This window comes from Penicillium pulvis, assembly GCF_028828015.1.
Source record: "Penicillium pulvis strain IBT 33274 chromosome Unknown contig_5_segment0_segment0, whole genome shotgun sequence".
Classification (NCBI taxonomy): domain Eukaryota; kingdom Fungi; phylum Ascomycota; class Eurotiomycetes; order Eurotiales; family Aspergillaceae; genus Penicillium; species Penicillium pulvis.
This window is the reverse complement of record NW_026643078.1, coordinates 3160401-3178244: the sequence shown is the minus strand read 5'-3', so window position 1 is coordinate 3178244 and position 17844 is coordinate 3160401. Positions and strand designations below refer to the sequence as shown.

The following is a 17844-nucleotide window of genomic DNA, read 5'->3' as shown; positions in this document are numbered from 1 at the left end:
AAAAAAGCTACAGGTAAACAAAAATCTTTCCCCCTTGATGCAATTCAGGAAAGGACGTCAAGATCATCACTAGTGACCGGGCAAAAAGCATGTCTCGCCTCAGATTCTGCATACATCCAATCAACCCCCTTCAAACTTCCCCGAACAAATAACATCAATTCTAAACCTCCTTACGCCTGAATCATAATGCAACCATGTGTCCAAGTTACATTGTAGTAACACAGCAACTCCACGTGCTTGCGAGCCCAATAACGCAAAGATCCACAACAACACCTACCAAGCTAAGCAATGATCAACAAGGAAGCTATGTCCCCCAACCCCGCGATGAAACGAACCTCTCAAATTCGAAAGTAGGGCGGACCAATCAAGGACTGGAATGCTAGAGGACCAAGCTTCCTTGGAAAGGCCTAGCCGCGGGTAGAGCTGGAAGCTATGTCGCACATGGGAAGATCCGCAATCAAGGAGACAAACTTTCGACCTAGAGAGCTTCACTACCGCATTAAGGCTGTCCAGTGACTCTGATCGGCGGGAATGTGTTATCCAGACCAATCAGAGCGTCGGATCACTTTTTCTCTGGTTGCACCGGATCTTGGAGCTTGAGACCCGGTGCCTAAATGTGATAAGATTGTTACCTTGAGGCTCTGGTGACGTGGATATGCCCCGGGAAACTACCCTTGGTATTGCCAAGCTGCAACTTGCAGGTTTATGGGGATCTGTGGAGATTTGATGTGTTTCACGTGAGGTCTGGAGAAATATTGTTCCACTGAAGCCTAGCCATCTTATGAATGATTTGATTTATGTTCTCGAACCTGTATTCGCTTTTATGTTTCAAGCGACATACAAAATCATCACGATCAACAACGGGAGGCTCCGAGAGAGATGCACAGATAAGATGTGTCCAAATACATGAATCCAGTATCACATCTGCGTAACTTGGACGTCTGACTTGTGAACTCTGCGCAAATGTCCGTTCAGGTTGTCATCCCTGTTACACGGTCGGCCACATTTTGGGCATTTGTAGGCCTTTGGGAAGATGTGCTGTGTCTCGACATGGCGCTTCAGTTCAGCCTTTCGGCCAAAAGTCCCAGTATACCGGCAGCCTTTCCAGTGGCATTTGAGTATTTCGCTCGGTGAATTATTTGGCTGATGTGATTCCTCATGTTCCCCGCAAGCTAGGAACATTGCATGGTCATACGTCGGGATCTGGGGTGGTGAAGTGGTCTGGAGTCCAAAACTGTTTCCTTGCTCCTTTGGTTGATGAGGTGTTTCTCGCTGCCTGATTGTCTGCTCTTGTTGTATAGGCACCGCGCGATGCATCACACTAAAGGGGGTGCTGTTGTATTGCGAAGCAAAATGTGGGATACGCAACCCAGAATCTGGTGGTGGATTCACGATCTTGGGCGAAGAGCTAAACAAAATGGGGTCGACAGATTGCCATATCGGTTGCTGTTGTCGCAACGTCGTTGGCACATCCGCTTCGTACCTCGAGGGATCGGAATTTCCTTCGGGGATTCCACTAGGTGGCATGTCTGACGAGTAGTATTGGATGATGCGGTCAGAAAGGCCATCGTAGAAGATCGGTGAGTCAAATGCAAAGCGTTTCATTGGTCTATTGTGGGGATAAGGTTAAATTGGTTTCACTTTCTGAGATGAGATATATGGTAGTATCTACGGCGGCGAGACGTAAGAATTTAAGGAAAGGACGATTCTTTCACCGTTTGATGGGCGATGGGAGATGGACCTCGTGCCCAGAATAGTATCTCATTGCAAGAATAAGGCAATTATTGCCCCAGCTTCCCAGAGGTCCCCTATACGCTGCTCTATGACCTTGTTGATCTCCACCTACGTAGTTTGTAGAAGCCAATAGGGCTAATCTTCATCTAACTCCAACTCAGCAAAGGTTTTGCACTGGTCATCGAGCTTCCGAGGACTTTGAACCAAGTGGGTCAGGGGATGAACCTTCCTACATCATGCACCAGTACATAACGGGACGATCAGTAGACATCACTAGACTGGATCTAGCGCTAGCTGTCAATCTCGTATAAAGAATACATTTCTTTCATTTGTTGCCTAGGAAGATAACATAGATACCGTAACGCCGGAAAGGAAAATTACCGCCAAATCGAGGGATCTCTTTACCGCCAAATCTCCGGAGCCGCTAATGGTTCACTCAGGTGGACGATCGCCCACACATATCGGTCGAAAGCTGCATCTGACAGGCGTTAGTGCGACTTAGCACAGCCTTTGGCCGCATTTTTGTCCCTATCCCCATCAGCTTCGAGCCCGTCACCGCATCTTGGTCACCGCATCTTGGGCACCACTAGCGTGCCCGTCGGAAAATTCAGCTCCTGCTGTCCGGCGCTCAGGTCGCTTTCTGGGCTTCTGCGGTGTTCTCCCGTCACCTATCGATTTATATTCCCCTTGTAATAACTAGATGGAGATGATCATTCCTTGCGCCCACATTGTTCTGGCCCATTGTCGCGTCATAACTCCATTGAGACCCACATCTCCCGCCCCTGATGAACAGGTTTTCTTTGTTTTTCAGATGTATGTCGGAGATATTTGATTCACTGAGCTATAGTTGGTTTCTTTTGACCACAGTGGGGATGGATAAATAGTGCGGTACAACTACCATAAGGTTCATGGCGCCCACCGGGACGAATCTGACAGAACCTAGCCTCAATTATCCACTCCCTACGTCAAATGGGAGCCCCGCTTAGATCCAGGGTAGGTAGCCGTGGAAAGCCGCGTGGATGCTGCGAATGTGGTCGAATTTTCTGTTTCCCTGTCGCTCGAGACGGCCCGGTCTTCACCAAGGCATTGCGCAGGTTTTTGGGGGCGATCAATTAAACACTTTTCTAGAAAGGAGTTGTCAAAAACAATTTAAACCTACTGGAGTCGACGAGAATTCCTATCGGGAGGTCCTTGGACCGTTCGAATTACCACTTCTTAAGTATGCTTCTTTCGAAAATATTCTTTAGACGGTAGTTTGTGTGTAAATTAGCAATCCAAATGTCCAAATAGCAATGTTCAAGACAAATGCTCCAATCTATTTCTAAGAAACTCCTCCCAATATACAACTTTAAATGATTAAGAGAGACCCGGCTCAACACGTAATAACACGTAACGGAAAGGACAGACAGGCCATGTAGATATGGTGATGTCTAACATATATGTATTAAAATAGAAGGAACAGAGCGACCCGAAAAGGGGTACCACTAGGGCATAGTACCAGCGGACACCAGTTCACATCAGTAGCGAAAGAAAGAAAAAAGGGCGCTGTAAAAAGGGATCACGTCAAGTCTCACCTTTATGAGCCGCACGTAGGAAGAATATAATTAAAGAGCCAGGCCATATGAGAATGAAGTTGTAGGCATGAGTGGCAAAGAGGTAGAAGGATCTGGAGCAGTGAGAGAAGCTCATCAGACAAAGGAGGGCACCGGCCCAGAGTAGTCGATAATAGCATCAGCTCCTGGCTGGAACATCCGATTTATGAACATTTTTCACGTGTGACTGCCGGTTATCAGCCCTGTCGAATCTCTTCAGGCACCCAGGAAACGAACACTTGTAAGCCCCGCGGAAGTCATGCTTCGTCGTGATGTGACGAGTAAGATCGCTAGAGCGACCAAAGGTCTTGTTGCATCCTGGTCGGTCACACAAGAGTTGGGCCTTAGCGCGTTGTGGGACAGTTGGTTGGTTGACCTGTGCCTGCTCATCCACCGGTGTAGCGAGGAAAGCTGTTTGGTCGAACGGTAATTGTTGTTCTATCGCCGTTGCGGGAATCTGACTCCACATCTGTCCCCGAGCATTGAGACTGGGGTTGAAAGCGGGGGGTCGTTGGTAAATCGATCCAGGTACGTTCATTGCTGCCATCGGATGCATCGCGTTGAGAGAGTTGTCAGTCCCCTGCCCATTGGCATATGACTCTTGCGACCAAGGTATAGCAGCACCAGCTATATCGGGAGGCAAGATGAGCCCGGGAGCAAGAGTCTGCCATCCCGCCTCTTGTTGTTGCAAAGACGCCACAGGCATATTTTGGGGGTTGTAAAACGTATCTCCACGTTCTTCGGTTCCACCGAGTCGCGTGCAACAGCCACAGCCGCAGCTACAGCCTTGGAGAGGCATCAGAAAATAGAGGGAATGTATCTCCAAGATCTTTTTAAGGGAGTGTTCTAGCTGCCTGCAGCTTTAAGGATGAAGCGAAGTGAATGTACTGCTTTTTAACAGGGAAGAAGAGAAGATGCGGCTCTTTTATAACAAAGGTTTTGATAGTGCATCACTCCAACGGGTGACGAGCTTAAAAAGCTCCGAATGGCGTGACCACGTCCATATCATTCTGAAAAATACTCATATTCTCCTGAATGGGTGAAATCCAGGAACCAGGCGTGCATATGGGCCTCACCCGGCGCGAGGGACAGATGAAAGGCTACGTACGCCTTTGGGGAGGGAGGTATCTTTTGTCCAATATTACCCAGCTGCCTAGCTTCAGGGTGATCTGTATTCTTTTTGAAGCCGCAGGGACTGAAGATGCCAGAGCCATGCCTCGACTAGATTCCCTCCACCTCTTGCCATACAGCCACAAAGTACACAATCGTCATCGTGGCGCAACTCGGCTCTAAACGGGCGCTAGCGAAGCCAATGAGCTTCTTCTCATTTAGGACAGCAACGATTGGATCGCCGCCCCTTACCCCCTAGCATTCCGACGATCGTATTCTTGCGGCCTCAACAAATCCGATGTTTTCGTTGGGATCGGGGTGTGTCGGCCACGTGAGTTTGCCACATATGATAGATCGATCAACCATGTTAATCTGTGGCAGTGAGACTGATCCAATCCATCTTGACAAATCACGAAGATAATCTACTCAGACAGTGGGATACGCTGGTTTATCAAAGGGTCATGGCAACACCAGTCTCTGAACTACGGAGAACATAATATTCCGATGATCGACGTATTAATTGAGACCTACCACGATCTCGGGCCCATCTTCCCCGCAAATGCTGCGGCTCCTTCCGACGGGCTTTTTGCTTTCTTATACCAGCTACTTGTTAGTGTCTTAGGTCTGTTAAAGTCTACCCTTTGAGTTGAAGCAAGTGTCCAACAAACTCGTGTATTTCTCCACTTGGCACTAATATGAACATTTATTCATAGGAATACGGTCTAGACTTGTTTTGTTCTCCGCGACATTGCCCTTACATCGTGGCCCCTCTTTCCCCCGCCCACTTTTCACTAAATCATCCCGAGACTCGGTGCGTGGGTTCAAAAAGATTACCTATCAATTAATGGAGTCAAGCCGCCCTCCTAATAACTCCAGCGGTGTAGGTACGAAAAGGTCCCTCATGCTGAGGGGTCTCTCTGGATTTTTCCCGCTCCATTGTCTATTTCCAAGTGCCCTATGCCTGGTCCCTCTTCCAATTTCAATGCAGATCTCGAGTTTTGATTTGAAGCTTCTTCTCTTTCAACTCCATTTGTTCATCGCCCTCTCTTTTCCCGGATTTCTATTTTTGGACGACCCGTAGCATGTCTTGGCAAATTGATGGAGCGGAGATCATTACCAACACTTGGCAAAGTAACCAAGAAATCAGCAGTTGTAAATGATAAGCACGTACAAAAGGTTTTACCTCCCATTGAATCCACAAATCGATGTGTCTATCGTCAACATTTATTCTTGCTCTTTAATCTCCAATTTCATTAATATTCATGTTCTGCTCCTATTCCAAGGGAGTTGAAAGGATATCTATCATGTCTATACAGGCCTTTTCATACTCACTTGCAAGCCAATCTCAAATTCCCTCATCGAAAGAATGTTTAACTATATACCAAAAATACTGGCGCCCGCTGTAATACACTGCATAAAAAATAACAAAAAGCTTCAAAGAAAGAAGAGCCCTCAGACGAGGAAGAAACAAAAGCGATCTTACTAGGTTATATCCATTGCCTCGTCCTAGCCTTAACGATTTGGGCCTCGGCCCCTAACATCAGCGTTTTGAGAGAATTTTCTTTCTTCCCTTTCACTTAAGACGACCCACACCAGTGACGCCACCTTACTTTCTCTCGTCTTCCCCATCACGGATCGTTTGTAGCGAAAATCAAGTTCAAGGTGGAACATCTCACCACAGGATGCTCATCAGAGTAGGGAATAATGGACACAATGCCACCATATATAGTGAATTGGTAGCACAGACAAACAACAGATCGCGCGGCCAAGAGGCGTCTACTCCAATATTTGGCGAGTCACCTGCGTACCCGAGGTACCTCATGAACATTTTCTAAGTGACCTTGCAGATTTTCTTTCCGATTGAAATCCCTCCCACATTCTGGACATTTGAATGCCCTTGGGGAGATGTGTATTGACTTGGTATGGCGATTCAAGTCAGACCTGCGACCAAAGGTCCCTTTGTACGTGCAGCCTTGCCATTCGCATCTGATAGGGTCGGCATAATTCGGAGCATTGATCTGATGAGATTGCGGCATGCCTTTAATCCGGGTGTGGTAGATGTCCTCTAACGTTGGCACTCGGGTGGTGGAGCTGGAACCAAAAGTAGTTGGGTGGGTGCTCTTTGGTATTGGCTCTGTAGCGGTGAATCTAGAGTCAAAACTAGATAGGAGGTTACTCGCTAGTATTGCTTCTTGGATAGCGAAGCCGGTGTCAAAAGTAGTAGGATAGATATAGGGCGTGGGTGTATAGCTATATTCTTAGAATGTTAGCTGAAAATAATTCTTTTGGTATTCACGTATCTGCCCTGAGGGTAGATTTGCCATATAATGCATCGTGTTGAGAGAAAGAGTGTCAGTGTACCCTATATTGCTATAAGTTCTCTGGGACAGGGAACTGGTAGATGCGTTGGTAAGATCGAGTGAGAGGTCGAGCACAGCTATATCAAGTGGGAAGTCGCGTAGGACTTCATCGACTGGAAGCTCGCATAAAGCTGCATCAAAGCTCAAAGTTTCTCTCTCTTGCCAAGTAGTTATTGGCATTGCTGGAGGATCATTTGGGGTCTCTGAATATCCGCGATTCTGATCATGTGACATGTTTGTGAACCACAACAAAAGTATCAGGGATTTTTGAATATGAACTCAGGATTGGTGCAATGAATTCAACTTTATAGGCGAGGAAAAGTGATAGGTAATGCCACTGATGGGCGATGGGCGATGGGCGATGGGCAATAGACGGCGATGGGAAAGATTAGTGCCCAGAATTGTATTGCGAGATATTCTCAAAATGAATATCCCTTTAGCTTCGCAAAAGCCATAAGATACTTTCAGGCGGTCCAATCTATAGGCTACACGTAAGTCTCTAGTTAGGCGCAATATTGTGAGCTCATGCGCATTAGCTTCAACTGTTCTCTCCTTTTTTAGGTTGGTCTTAGTGACGGATTTTGCAATCAGAACACGGTAATGGGAAACCATTCGGGGTAAACGCCACACTTGATCTTTGAAATCGCTAATCGTACTGTCTATTTGATTTGGTATCCGGTTTCTATGCGATCCTAAAGTATCCGCAACCCGTGAGGATTCGGGTCAACCGCTCATGCTTGCGCCTGCTACAATCCCCTCTATTTGCTTAGACTCTAAAGAGCTTGCATTCGTCTTGCATGTTCGGTTCTCGTCGATTTCTCTTTCCATTGTCTACTCTCCTTTTCTCATTCGATCCCATTCCCATGCTTCTTTCCAACTTGTGTTGCCCCGACCCGCCCCTTTTTTGCCTTTACACATTATATTCACCCACGACGTCCCGCTAGTATTAACAAAGACAGAAATATTTCAAGCCTAATTTCAGGAATCAGGAAAATGGAATATCTCTAAGGATTCTCTAAGGATGGCAAAAGAAGGGCCAACAGCTCTTCGGGCCGAAGGTCAAGCGCCGCAATCTTGTTGAAGATTCCATCCTTTCTCAGCTCAGTCACATACTAGTGGGCTCATTTACTATTGGCCAATTCACCACCATGACCCACTCAAGGTACCCAGGGCTCTCCACTGTAGCACTCTCATGGGACCATCCAATCAGGTAGGTCTAGGGTTACCGACCCGAATGATTTGATAAGTCTAAGCCTGATTGGTGCGCCCATTGCCCAGATATGAGATATGATAGGCTCCTCTCATCCAATCAGGTCTAGAGTTACTGGCCCAGAGCCAGTAACTCTAGACCTGATTGGTTTGCGCCTTTTGAGAGTGGATCTCAAGACATAGCGAGCGTAGACAGACGAACTGCCATCAGAGAGGGTTGTGAGAGCCCCTCTTTTCGTTACTGCGCTTGAATCCCAGAGGCATAAAGACAAAGTCTCAAGTATGCGTCAAATGCCTCGGAGAAAAGATAGTGGAGTGGCTCAAGTTGCGGAAGGGGTTTTCAGCACTTAGTGCTGGTCTCGAGGTCGCGGGAGGGGAGACGAAAAAAGCGACTCGTCAGTACTACAGTACGACTGAGCAAGAGAGGGACAATAAAAAACGATACGTTGTAGTGTGAGAAGGTTGTCAAAGACGAAAGGAAGAAGAGGGCAAAGCGCTGGTTTCTACAGAAAACAGGTCACCTGATCTCCAGGCAGACTCTTGACAGAAGAAGTACATCAGGCGGTGGGACAAAGCCTCACCAGAGGGGGCTTCGGTGTCAATCCCCCCAATCCTTTATCTGTCCTTGCGCTTGTACGAGGCTGAAGATTTGTCTGCTTCGTGTTTCTGCCTTCAGCCCCAAGTCGTGTAGCCGTAGACCTCTCGCTCGCTCTAAGATATGAATAAATTCAGTTTCACTTTCTCCGCTTTTGCTTCTTTTCTCTTGAACGTGGCCCTAAACCCCCGAAAAACACGGAGTATCTGTTCCTGCCACCGCTTATCTGATTCGGAGTTCATAACCTCGTCTCGAGAGGCAGAGAATTATTTGCGTGCAATTTGATTAACGGTAACATGAAAACATGTACTTAATGAGCGTCACTGCAGTCAGGGCCAAAACAACCTCGAGAATATGAACTGGTAATATGACAACTCTAACCGAATTAGGAAGCCTAACAGTGCTTCCGTTTCCTAATTCGGTTAGGCTCGAAAGGACTAGGTCTGGCCCACCTTGACGATGATGATGATGATGATGATGCTTCCTGATTTTCGTACCAAGTTCTAGGTGTAAAACCCATGGGTAAGCAGAAACCTTCTTCGACTATAGTTCATTATACATGCTATGCTATACGCCATGGCGTCAGTAGAGTAATGCCGCTGAAGTCGGAAGACAGTGCGTGATACGTAGGGATTAGTTGATCGGACTCATGTGATTCGAATAAGGCATGAAGAGGAATTGTGAGCTGACGAAGAAGGAAGAAGAGTAAAGGGGAACTGAGATTAGAAGAAAATTAATGAAGACTTGTTAAAGGAGAGATAATATGGAGAAGAGCGCAAATTGGAAGAAGAGGAGCAGGAGCATGAAATTAGAAGGGAAGAGCAAAGTCTACGGGCCAGCGTGCCTGTGCCTGTAGGCGCTCGTATTGCATACGCAATGTAAGCCACAATTTTCGTTTTGGTTTGCCCTCTATGTTACTAAACTTGAGCATCCCTGCTCAGGGGGCGGGGTGGCTTCGACTTAAGCCCCCATTTTCTGATGTCATCAGAATCAACTTCTCATTACTCCCTTCTGGATCAACGGACTTGGTTGGCCGTTGCCAGGCTCTGTGAGACTTCGTATACTTCACTAATTGTGAGCTCTACTGACTAGTCGACGATACTTTGGATGCGTTCTAGAATAATAATGTACTTGCAGATCTAGCAGGATCCGCATCATTACGTGGATCCTATCTCCTCCGGAAAAAAACAACAACAGAGGACTCTTGTAAAGCTGCTCGCTAAATGAGACCTTGAGTCTTCGTTCCATTCTAATGACTAAATTCGCGGAAGGGGGAGGGTGATGGCGAAGCAAAAAAACTCCGCCAGGGAAATTATTCGTACCTAGACTTACGCTAGGATAGTGGGGAACGTATTCACCTTTAGCAGTGGCCTTTTGGTATCTATTCGGTCGACTTACAGCCAACGGATCTTTCATTGCAGAAAACTCACTAGCTACGTAGCCAATATCCTCTGGTAGCCACACCCTGTCAAAGCCGATAACCTACAGCCAGACCCCCTGAAATGTACACCAATGTCGGAGCACTGCTAATTTTTGTACACATCTACGTTATATTTCTCTACTCACGAAAGTATCAAAGTATGAGCATGTTACTAGGTTTTTCTTAAATCTAGATTCTTCATCACTTTAAAACAATCGACCCAAATTCTCTGTACAGATGGATCATTTGAGGCTGTCGGAAGGACATACTGGATGCTTACCCACCCCTCCCCGAGTACAATTAGCTTGGAGATCTCCTCATCGTCTCTTTATAGTTGCTTCCTAGCTCTTCAATTAAGCAGCCAAGCAGTGGTCCAGCTCTCCCTCGTTCTGATTTTTTTTCCTTCATGAATACTCCGTACTACCTTATAACCAGACACGTTGACTATATATCAGAATATGATTGTAAACGGCCCCCATTCATGTAATCTTTGCTCCTGCAGGGTTAAAGATAAGCCTGTTTCGTGATATCTGTCCTCGGCTCCAAGCGACCTATTTATAGAATCTTTGTTCAAATATATTTCAAATCAATTCCCACCTTCCCCGCTTTCTATTCTTTTACCATAATCCTCAAAGCCATAAAAAAGTGTTCTCTGCTTCCTTTTCATTGACATGACTGACAGTGCTTTATAAGCTCAGTTTCATTTCAATATTCTCGTTCTCATTACTGAATACAACAGACTCTGCCCTCGAAAGTACCCGCGCCTCCGCTGCATTGCATAAAACAGGAAAAATAGTCAAACTAGACTCATCGATAAGGAATCACCATCACAACCTTAAACACCAGCATTCATACTCCGACAGAGCAAATCCATTCTACAGTTCTTCTTGACAGCAGCCTGGCCTGATCATTCAGGCCTGCACCCCGGGCGTCAGCATGAATAGATAGATTTCTCTTCTCTGACGTCCCTCGCTCGAATGACAAGTCACACCACCATCCGTACCTTTATCCTTCCTTCCGACATATGAAACGAATGTTGATAATGAAAATAATGACTCCGTCGAACGAGATTCTATCGGGGAAGAGATCAGCGCACACAATACGTACCACCACCTCGACATCTCCAGCGGACGGGCAGTCTGATGAACAACAGACAGTGCTGGAAGAAGCATAAAGTTGGCTATAAATCACCGCGACAGTCCATTGAGCCCATGGTCTCTCCGCAAGTGTCCCTGCAGATTATCGTCCCTGTTATACTCTCTCGTACACCCAGGAAACGAGCATTTGTACGCCATGGGGGAAACGTGTTGCGTTTCAAGATGGCGTAATAGGTCTTTTTTGCGCCCAAAAGTTCCAGTGTACTGACAGCCTCTCCAGTGGCATTTGATAACCTCCTTACGAGGTGTGACGGCTGCTTGAGGGTGACGCAGTGTTGCGTCCGTCGATAGCGCGTGGCGATCCTGCAAAGTTTGTTCTTGGGCTGACGTGAAATCGAAGGAGGTAGGTTGGCTGTAGACTTCTTGGTGTGCTGCCAGCTGTGCTGTGTGCATTGATGTCCGAGGACCAGTGGCGCTGAACGGAGTGTCGGTGTACTGTGGATTGATGTATTCTTCTTGGAACCAGGGAGCGGCGGGTGCATCAAGAGGATTGAGTGAGTTGAGACTGGCTGGATCGAATATTGACCATTGTTCCTCTTGTCGAGGAGCTGCTTGCCTTTGTCGGAGATCATTCGAGGTCTCTGTATATTCGTAGATCCCAGCAGGTGACATGTTTGGTGGGCAACAGCCGAAGCTACATCTTGGAAAACACATTGTAGAATATAGATGCGCTAAACATTTATGCTGAGGCCGAATTGAAAGGGTAATTAAGCTGACAGGAACTGCAAAGGTAGCAAGGAGTGATAGGATGGATATTTGAAGGAAGAAGGGAAACGTTATGCAGACGAAGCCCGACGAGTGGGATGCGTGACGGGAAGAATAGGCGTCGGGCCTAGCATGGATGTGCACGCCTTGGCGTGATGAAATGCTTAGCACCTGGCCATCTATCCATAAATTTATGAAGTTTCCGAACTACGCACCATTATCGAAAGTCGCTAAGCGGTAAATCAATGGGGTGGACTAGGCACTTATTGTTCAACCGACAAACAAGGACTAAGGTTGCGCCTATCGAACTGTAACATAACGAAGCAGCCCAGGTATAGGCGAGAGTATTAGGCACAATCTTGCGTTGTGGCGGTGATGATGATATTTCCTTGGGCTTCTTTCCAGAGATACTCCGCCCCAGGCGCTCAGACCTATCGAGCTTGTTTTGCATTGCGCTTGCTTTGGAGGCTCACGTGAGTGTATTGCGTGCAGTGCCGTGCAGCGCTTACTCTCGAAGCTCGAGAGAGTGTTTAAGCGCAGACTGTCATTGTGGCGGTGTTGATGATATTTCTTTCATTTCCTTTTCGGAAAGCTACGTGTCCAGGGCTTCCACAGCCCATCGAGCTTATGGTGATCTGCATTTTCTCCTGAGCTTCGCCCAAATGTAGGCACAGAGTCGCATTGTGGCGGTCTCCGTGATATTTCTTGGTCTTCGTTTTCGGAAAGCTACGTGTCCAGGACTTTCAGGGCCTGTCGAGCTGATGGTGACCGTGTTTCTCCTGAGATTCACCTGAGCGTAGGCACATTCACAGTGTGGCGGTCTCTGATATTTATTGGGTTTTCTTTCCGGCAAGCTACGTGTCCAGGACCTCTAGGGCCTGTCGAGCTGTTTATTTGCCGCTCTTACCGCCCTTTCTCTCGATGCTCGCTCGAATGTCTGCACAGATTCGTCTTGCAGCTTTGATGCCGATTTTTGATTGCCTTTCAGGAAGGTTCCGTTCCTGAGACGTCATCGAACAAAATGGTATGGTGGTACCTCGCGACGTACCTAAGTTTATTTGCACGGAACATAAAGAGAGTCTGTGCTTTTCCGAAATCGTAAGCAGTATTCAGCAGGTAAACACCAATGGGTGTCTGGGGCTGGCTGTACCGCCACTCCGGTCGGGAAGCCCCAAAGACTATTCTACGTAATATGGGATCCGAATTGCTATGCACTGCCCTCATTGATCACATCTGACGGATGGAAACGCCCAGCACAAATAGTGTGGTTGCCTCATTTTTCCCAGTGTTCCTGTAAGACCCCAACTGCTCCGCAGCACCTCCACATTGCTTCTCGGGACATGGAGCTTTCACGTGGGGTAACATGAACATTGCCGGGTTTTGCATCAGAGCATCGTACTTTATTCCCCCTGTCCTTTACCCCTTGTGAGCTCATGAACACGCCTCGTGGCGTTTGTCTATATTCTGGATAGTTATGCATTATTTAGTACATCTACCAGGATCCACATCATTATGCGGAACCCACGGCTTGTCTAAACCCAAATTATAGCTTAGGTATCAGAGATCCCAAAGTCCATTCATACCACTGACACCACCTTCCCGAGGTCTATGCTTCCGCCTTTTTTTTTATGTGGAGCTATTACATCCAATATTGATAATTGGGAGACTCAAGCAATAGCACGTGAGCGCTGCGTTGGCTTTCTGACAAGGCCTTTATCCAACCCGCTACACGGTGGAAGCCGGGAATTTTGAGTCCACATTCAGAAGCGAGACAAAATCAATCGCTAAGATCTTGGAATTCCATGGGGCACAGGACAGTTCTTCGGTGGATCGGTAGACCCCGGTGCAGACTATCCGCTTATCGTACGTCCTAGTATTTCAGTATGCTGGGTAAGTAATCTTTCCAGACGATATGGATGGTCACCTGACTCTGAAGGAACAAGTACCAGTGGACCTGATTGATTGAATATCGCAGGGGTACACCGTCGAACGGTGTACCCCTGCAATATCCAATCATTTATACGTGTAATTCGAAGCAAAACCAAAAGTGAGCGGATTCAAATTTAAATCCCTGCTATGGAAACTTCGGCGTACCTTCGCCCTTTTAAGTGACCGCAAGACCCTAGTCGCATTGCAGTAGCATATCCACATCGGTTCCGATATCATCAATCTTCACTTGTGGGGATTCCTTTGAATCGACAGATTATGCATAGACTCCTCATCCGTCCATCTACAAGATTCATTCCTGCGCTGAATGGGGAAACTGTGCATAAATGCGGAGTTTTCCCATTCAGTTATGATGCGTTCTGGAAGAAATACACATAGATCTAGCGGGATCCACTTCAATATTAGGTGGATCGGATCTCGGGATTGGTCCACATATTACCAAATCCAATTAGCTTATAGTTTTGGAGGCTCATTGGGGAAATACATTGGTCGCAGGGCCCATGCCAGTATGATCATTATTCAATGGGCTCCAAATCAGTACAGTCTCTGGAAAAGCCTTCAAAGGATGTTGTTGATTTTTGGGGGGATTTTGATGGGATTGTCCACTCCTAACAGACGCTCAGTCTGTTTTTCTCTCCTCGGGTCATCTTTCTTGTTCTACGAGTAGTGGGATTCATGGGTTTTCAACTCTACTAGCAAGATCTCTCAGAACTTCAAAAAATATCCAACAACTTTGGAATGGATTTGTTACAATTAGTATATACGTATATAGGATGCGACAATGAAACCCGGAAATCCAGGTATCCATCGTTGCTTTTTCTCCCGACTGAGAATCTAAGCAGTGGTGCGAGTCTCCTTCTTGCCCTTCTGTAAAACCAGTTAGCAAAACATCTCCAGCTGGGATCAAGACAAGAAAACATACCACAGTGCGGAAGTACTTGATACCAGTGTTGGTACCGGACTTGGCATCGTAGGGAATGGGGGAGGAGTAGTCGAAGGTGGCCTTCAGGCCGTGGTAGGTACGCTTAACGACATCAAGGATGCCGTGGCCAGCGGTACACTTGCCAGAGGTGGCAGGGTTGGGCCACAGAGGCTCGTAGGTGGAGTAGTCACCATCGGACATGGGACCGGGGTTGGTCTCGTTGATGTAGAGGTTGTCATAGTCAACGTTCCAGTTGGTGTAGCCAGTCTTCTCAGCAACGAGCTTCAGGAGGTTGGCACCGCAATCCCAGCGACCGAGGGAAGGAAGACCCCAGTTAGCAGACAGGGAGGCGATAATGCTGTAGTGGGTGTAGAAGGTATCATCGGTGGTACCCTTCAGGTGCTCGGGGACGGCACCACCAACAAGGAAGGAGTAGACACGGTTGGGGACGGAGTAGTTTCCAGACTCGTCAAAGGTAACCAGGATGAGGGCATCCTTGGAGAAGTACTCATTCTTGAGGAGAGGAGGAACGAAGCTCTCAAGGAACTCACCAGCAACGGTGATGTTGGTGTCGTGGGCATCGTTGGTCATGTTAGGAGTGATGAACATGTACTGGGGGATACGCTCGTGCTTAAGATCCTCCTCGAAGGTGGTGAAGTTCTTGATCTGGCGAGGACGGACGGCGTCGTTGGTGACGGAGTCGAAGAGGATCAAGGGGTTGTGCTTGCGCACGTAGGCGTTGGATCCGGACTCGGGGTAGCGGTAACCCTGGTAGCCGGCGTAGGGCAAGTCCTCCTGGTACTCGCCCCAGGCAATCTTCTTGGTGTCGAACAGATCGGCAATGGTGGAGATATTGGAGGGCAACTGCTGGAAGTCATCGTTGTCCATGCCAAAGGCATCACCGGCAGCGGAGGCAGCGTAGTTGGGCTCCGAGGGGTGAGTCAACGCAAAGTAGTTGGTCAGGAGGATACCCTCCTTGGCCAGCTTGGCGAAGTTCTTGTCATCCGCAGCAGTTTGGTAGTCCTTGGTATGATATTAGCGTGCGAACATGAATGATATCAGATCAATTGGTGTTTAGAGCCACTCACGGTGTTCTCGATCCAAATCTGAGCAAAGCGGTTGAAAGCCAGACCCTTCACGTTCGAGACGGGAGAGTAAGGCAGGACAGAGGCCTGGGAGGCAGCGATCTCAGCAGCGGTAGGGTACTCATCGCTGGTAGAGATGGTCTTGGCCGAAGCCAGGGCCAATGCGCCAACAAAGGCGGTCAGAGTCTGCTTGGTGAACATGACTTTGAACTTTGTATATTATCACTGCCGATCGCGAATAATACAGTCGATGCGAAGAGAAAAAAGAAGTGATCAGCCAGGCGTTGGAGACGATCTTATACCTGGCGCAAGCAATGCGGAGAACCAGTCGGCCACAAGGTCCGTACACGGGATCCATTCTTCGCTTACAAGCTTGAAGGCGCCGCTGCCAAGACACCCGCAACGCCAAGAACGCCCGGAACAGGCGACATTGTGCAGCACGTTGCATTCCGAAGGTGAGTTACTGGCCGGGTTCCCCATGGACAAGTGCCCGCACAGGAAATGAGTGGGGGATGCATCAGTATTATGTCGATGGCGATTGGTGGATATAGGGGTGGGTCTTCCCGGTACCTTGCACGTTTCGATCAAAAGCGGCATGACTGGCTGATCTGGCACTGATGCTATATTGAATCGGGGATAAGCGTGGAAATATCAAGTACAACATGCATAGCTAAGCCGCGTGGCTGACCTAGAACACTGTCTTGGCATCCGCCATAACAGCCCTTGAGGCGGAATATGCCGTTACTTGGACCCATGGGTTCAGAGCTCGACTTCACTTATAGCAAGATGTCGTAATTTCTTGTTTGTTTCCAGGATTGTAAGATTGAGCTTTGTCATATCTGGTCAGTGTTTCGTGATAGGAGATCTTTTGGATATTCTTCCAAGCCCTGGAGGTTGTATAGGTACATGTTGGTTCCAAGGTTTGCCATAATATATATCCGAGCCGAGCAACGCGCGAATGCACATGTACTAAACAAAGCCACAGTAAAGTAGAAGAACCGCCACCATCCGCGAAGAACATTCGACGCCCACGTGGTCGACTTCTAGGTGCATCTGCTCTTGCATGCATCTACCAAATAGCCACCAATTTAGCTCACAGGATCTCGGGAGAACGGCTTCCAACGATTGCCCGGCAAAAATCACTCCAGTGCCGGCGACAGGTCATTATGACACACACGAGATGGTCCCCGAGGGTGGGGTTCAATGTTTCTATACATAAAATGCAGGGCGCTAAGGTACCATCGTTGAATGTGTGATGTGGTAAATGTCCGACGGGTGATTGGCTCATACGTTAGGACCTTGCTAAAATGACGCCATTCACAGCATTGGAACTTGAGTGCCCAGGTGTATCTTTTAGCATTCAGAAACCGAGGCCAATCAATTGATCACTTCTATCGTATCAATAAAATGAGGCCTTGAAACGGTATGAAAGACTATCGCCGTCGGCACTAGCAACGGTAATGTACCGGAGTCCGAACGTCTTTGAATCCCCGGGCAATTGCCCCATCCAGTCCAGCTAATCGGCTTCCGTGGTTCATCCGCTTCTAGCATGCATTGCATAGTTACGGATACGATCCTTAGCTATGCCTTCTTCGTCTTCTTACATAGGGCGCGGTCTCCCATAACTGTAAGTTGCTTCAATAGTACCTGTCCATGTACTTGTCAGCCATTGGCATGTTTGTATATCAGGACATGTAGCACGACCCCTCGATGTCTGTGTTTAGATTGCCTTTACAAGAGCCCCGAGACTATATGTAACACCAAGCACGGATCATCGTGCGACACTGGAAGTTGTGAAACAATCCAGCCTACCCTATCTTCACGACCCACATTTATCGCTGCAGGGACAAGATCCTGCACATGGAGTAATACAACTTTAATTACGATTGGCCAATCACACTAAACACATTAAGTGATACTATAGATTAGAAGTATGACTGGACATGAGAGAAAATAGCAGTCAATCCTTGGCTCATTATTCTTGCCTCAATAACTATTACATATCTAT

The 17844-nt window shown here is 47.5% G+C and overlaps 5 protein-coding genes across 5 annotated transcripts; all 5 read right to left on the bottom strand.

Annotated features, from left to right (window-relative positions):
• Positions 1-918: 918 nt before the first annotated feature.
• Positions 919-1605, bottom strand: N7503_007756 (uncharacterized protein; the record flags this gene model as incomplete). Its single annotated transcript, XM_057067303.1, has 1 exon — positions 919-1605. One exon carries the CDS (start codon positions 1603-1605, stop codon positions 919-921), a length of 687 nt encoding a protein of 228 aa, XP_056920984.1.
• A 1860-nt stretch (positions 1606-3465) lies between these two features.
• Positions 3466-4032, bottom strand: N7503_007755 (uncharacterized protein; the record flags this gene model as incomplete). The annotated part of the gene is made up of 1 exon (XM_057067302.1): positions 3466-4032. The coding sequence occupies one exon, from the start codon at positions 4030-4032 to the stop codon at positions 3466-3468; it is 567 nt and encodes a 188-aa protein (XP_056920983.1).
• A 2200-nt stretch (positions 4033-6232) lies between these two features.
• Positions 6233-7030, bottom strand: N7503_007754 (uncharacterized protein; the record flags this gene model as incomplete). Its single annotated transcript, XM_057067301.1, has 2 exons — positions 6233-6686; positions 6798-7030. The coding sequence occupies 2 exons, from the start codon at positions 7028-7030 to the stop codon at positions 6233-6235; spliced, it is 687 nt and encodes a 228-aa protein (XP_056920982.1).
• Positions 7031-11207: 4177 nt separating this feature from the next.
• Positions 11208-11789, bottom strand: N7503_007753 (uncharacterized protein; the record flags this gene model as incomplete). The annotated part of the gene is made up of 1 exon (XM_057067300.1): positions 11208-11789. The coding sequence occupies one exon, from the start codon at positions 11787-11789 to the stop codon at positions 11208-11210; it is 582 nt and encodes a 193-aa protein (XP_056920981.1).
• A 2781-nt stretch (positions 11790-14570) lies between these two features.
• On the bottom strand, positions 14571-16174 carry N7503_007752 (putative acid phosphatase). The gene is made up of 3 exons (XM_057067299.1): positions 15840-16174; positions 14752-15774; positions 14571-14696 (listed from the first exon to the last, which is right to left on the bottom strand). Exons 1-3 carry the CDS (start codon positions 16035-16037, stop codon positions 14664-14666), a joined length of 1254 nt encoding a protein of 417 aa, XP_056920980.1. The 5' UTR covers positions 16038-16174; the 3' UTR covers positions 14571-14663.
• Positions 16175-17844: the final 1670 nt, after the last annotated feature.

Excerpts from the sequence above, each read along its gene's own strand:
- N7503_007752 (XM_057067299.1), bottom strand. The coding sequence starts at position 16,037 with ATGTTCACCAAGCAGACTCTGACCGCCTTTGTTGGCGCATTGGCCCTG. Across the intron at positions 15,775-15,839 it reads AGATTTGGATCGAGAACACC|GACTACCAAACTGCTGCGGA; the intron begins GTGAGTGGCTCT and ends TATCATACCAAG. Across the intron at positions 14,697-14,751 it reads TCAAGTACTTCCGCACTGTG|AAGGGCAAGAAGGAGACTCG; the intron begins GTATGTTTTCTT and ends CTGGTTTTACAG.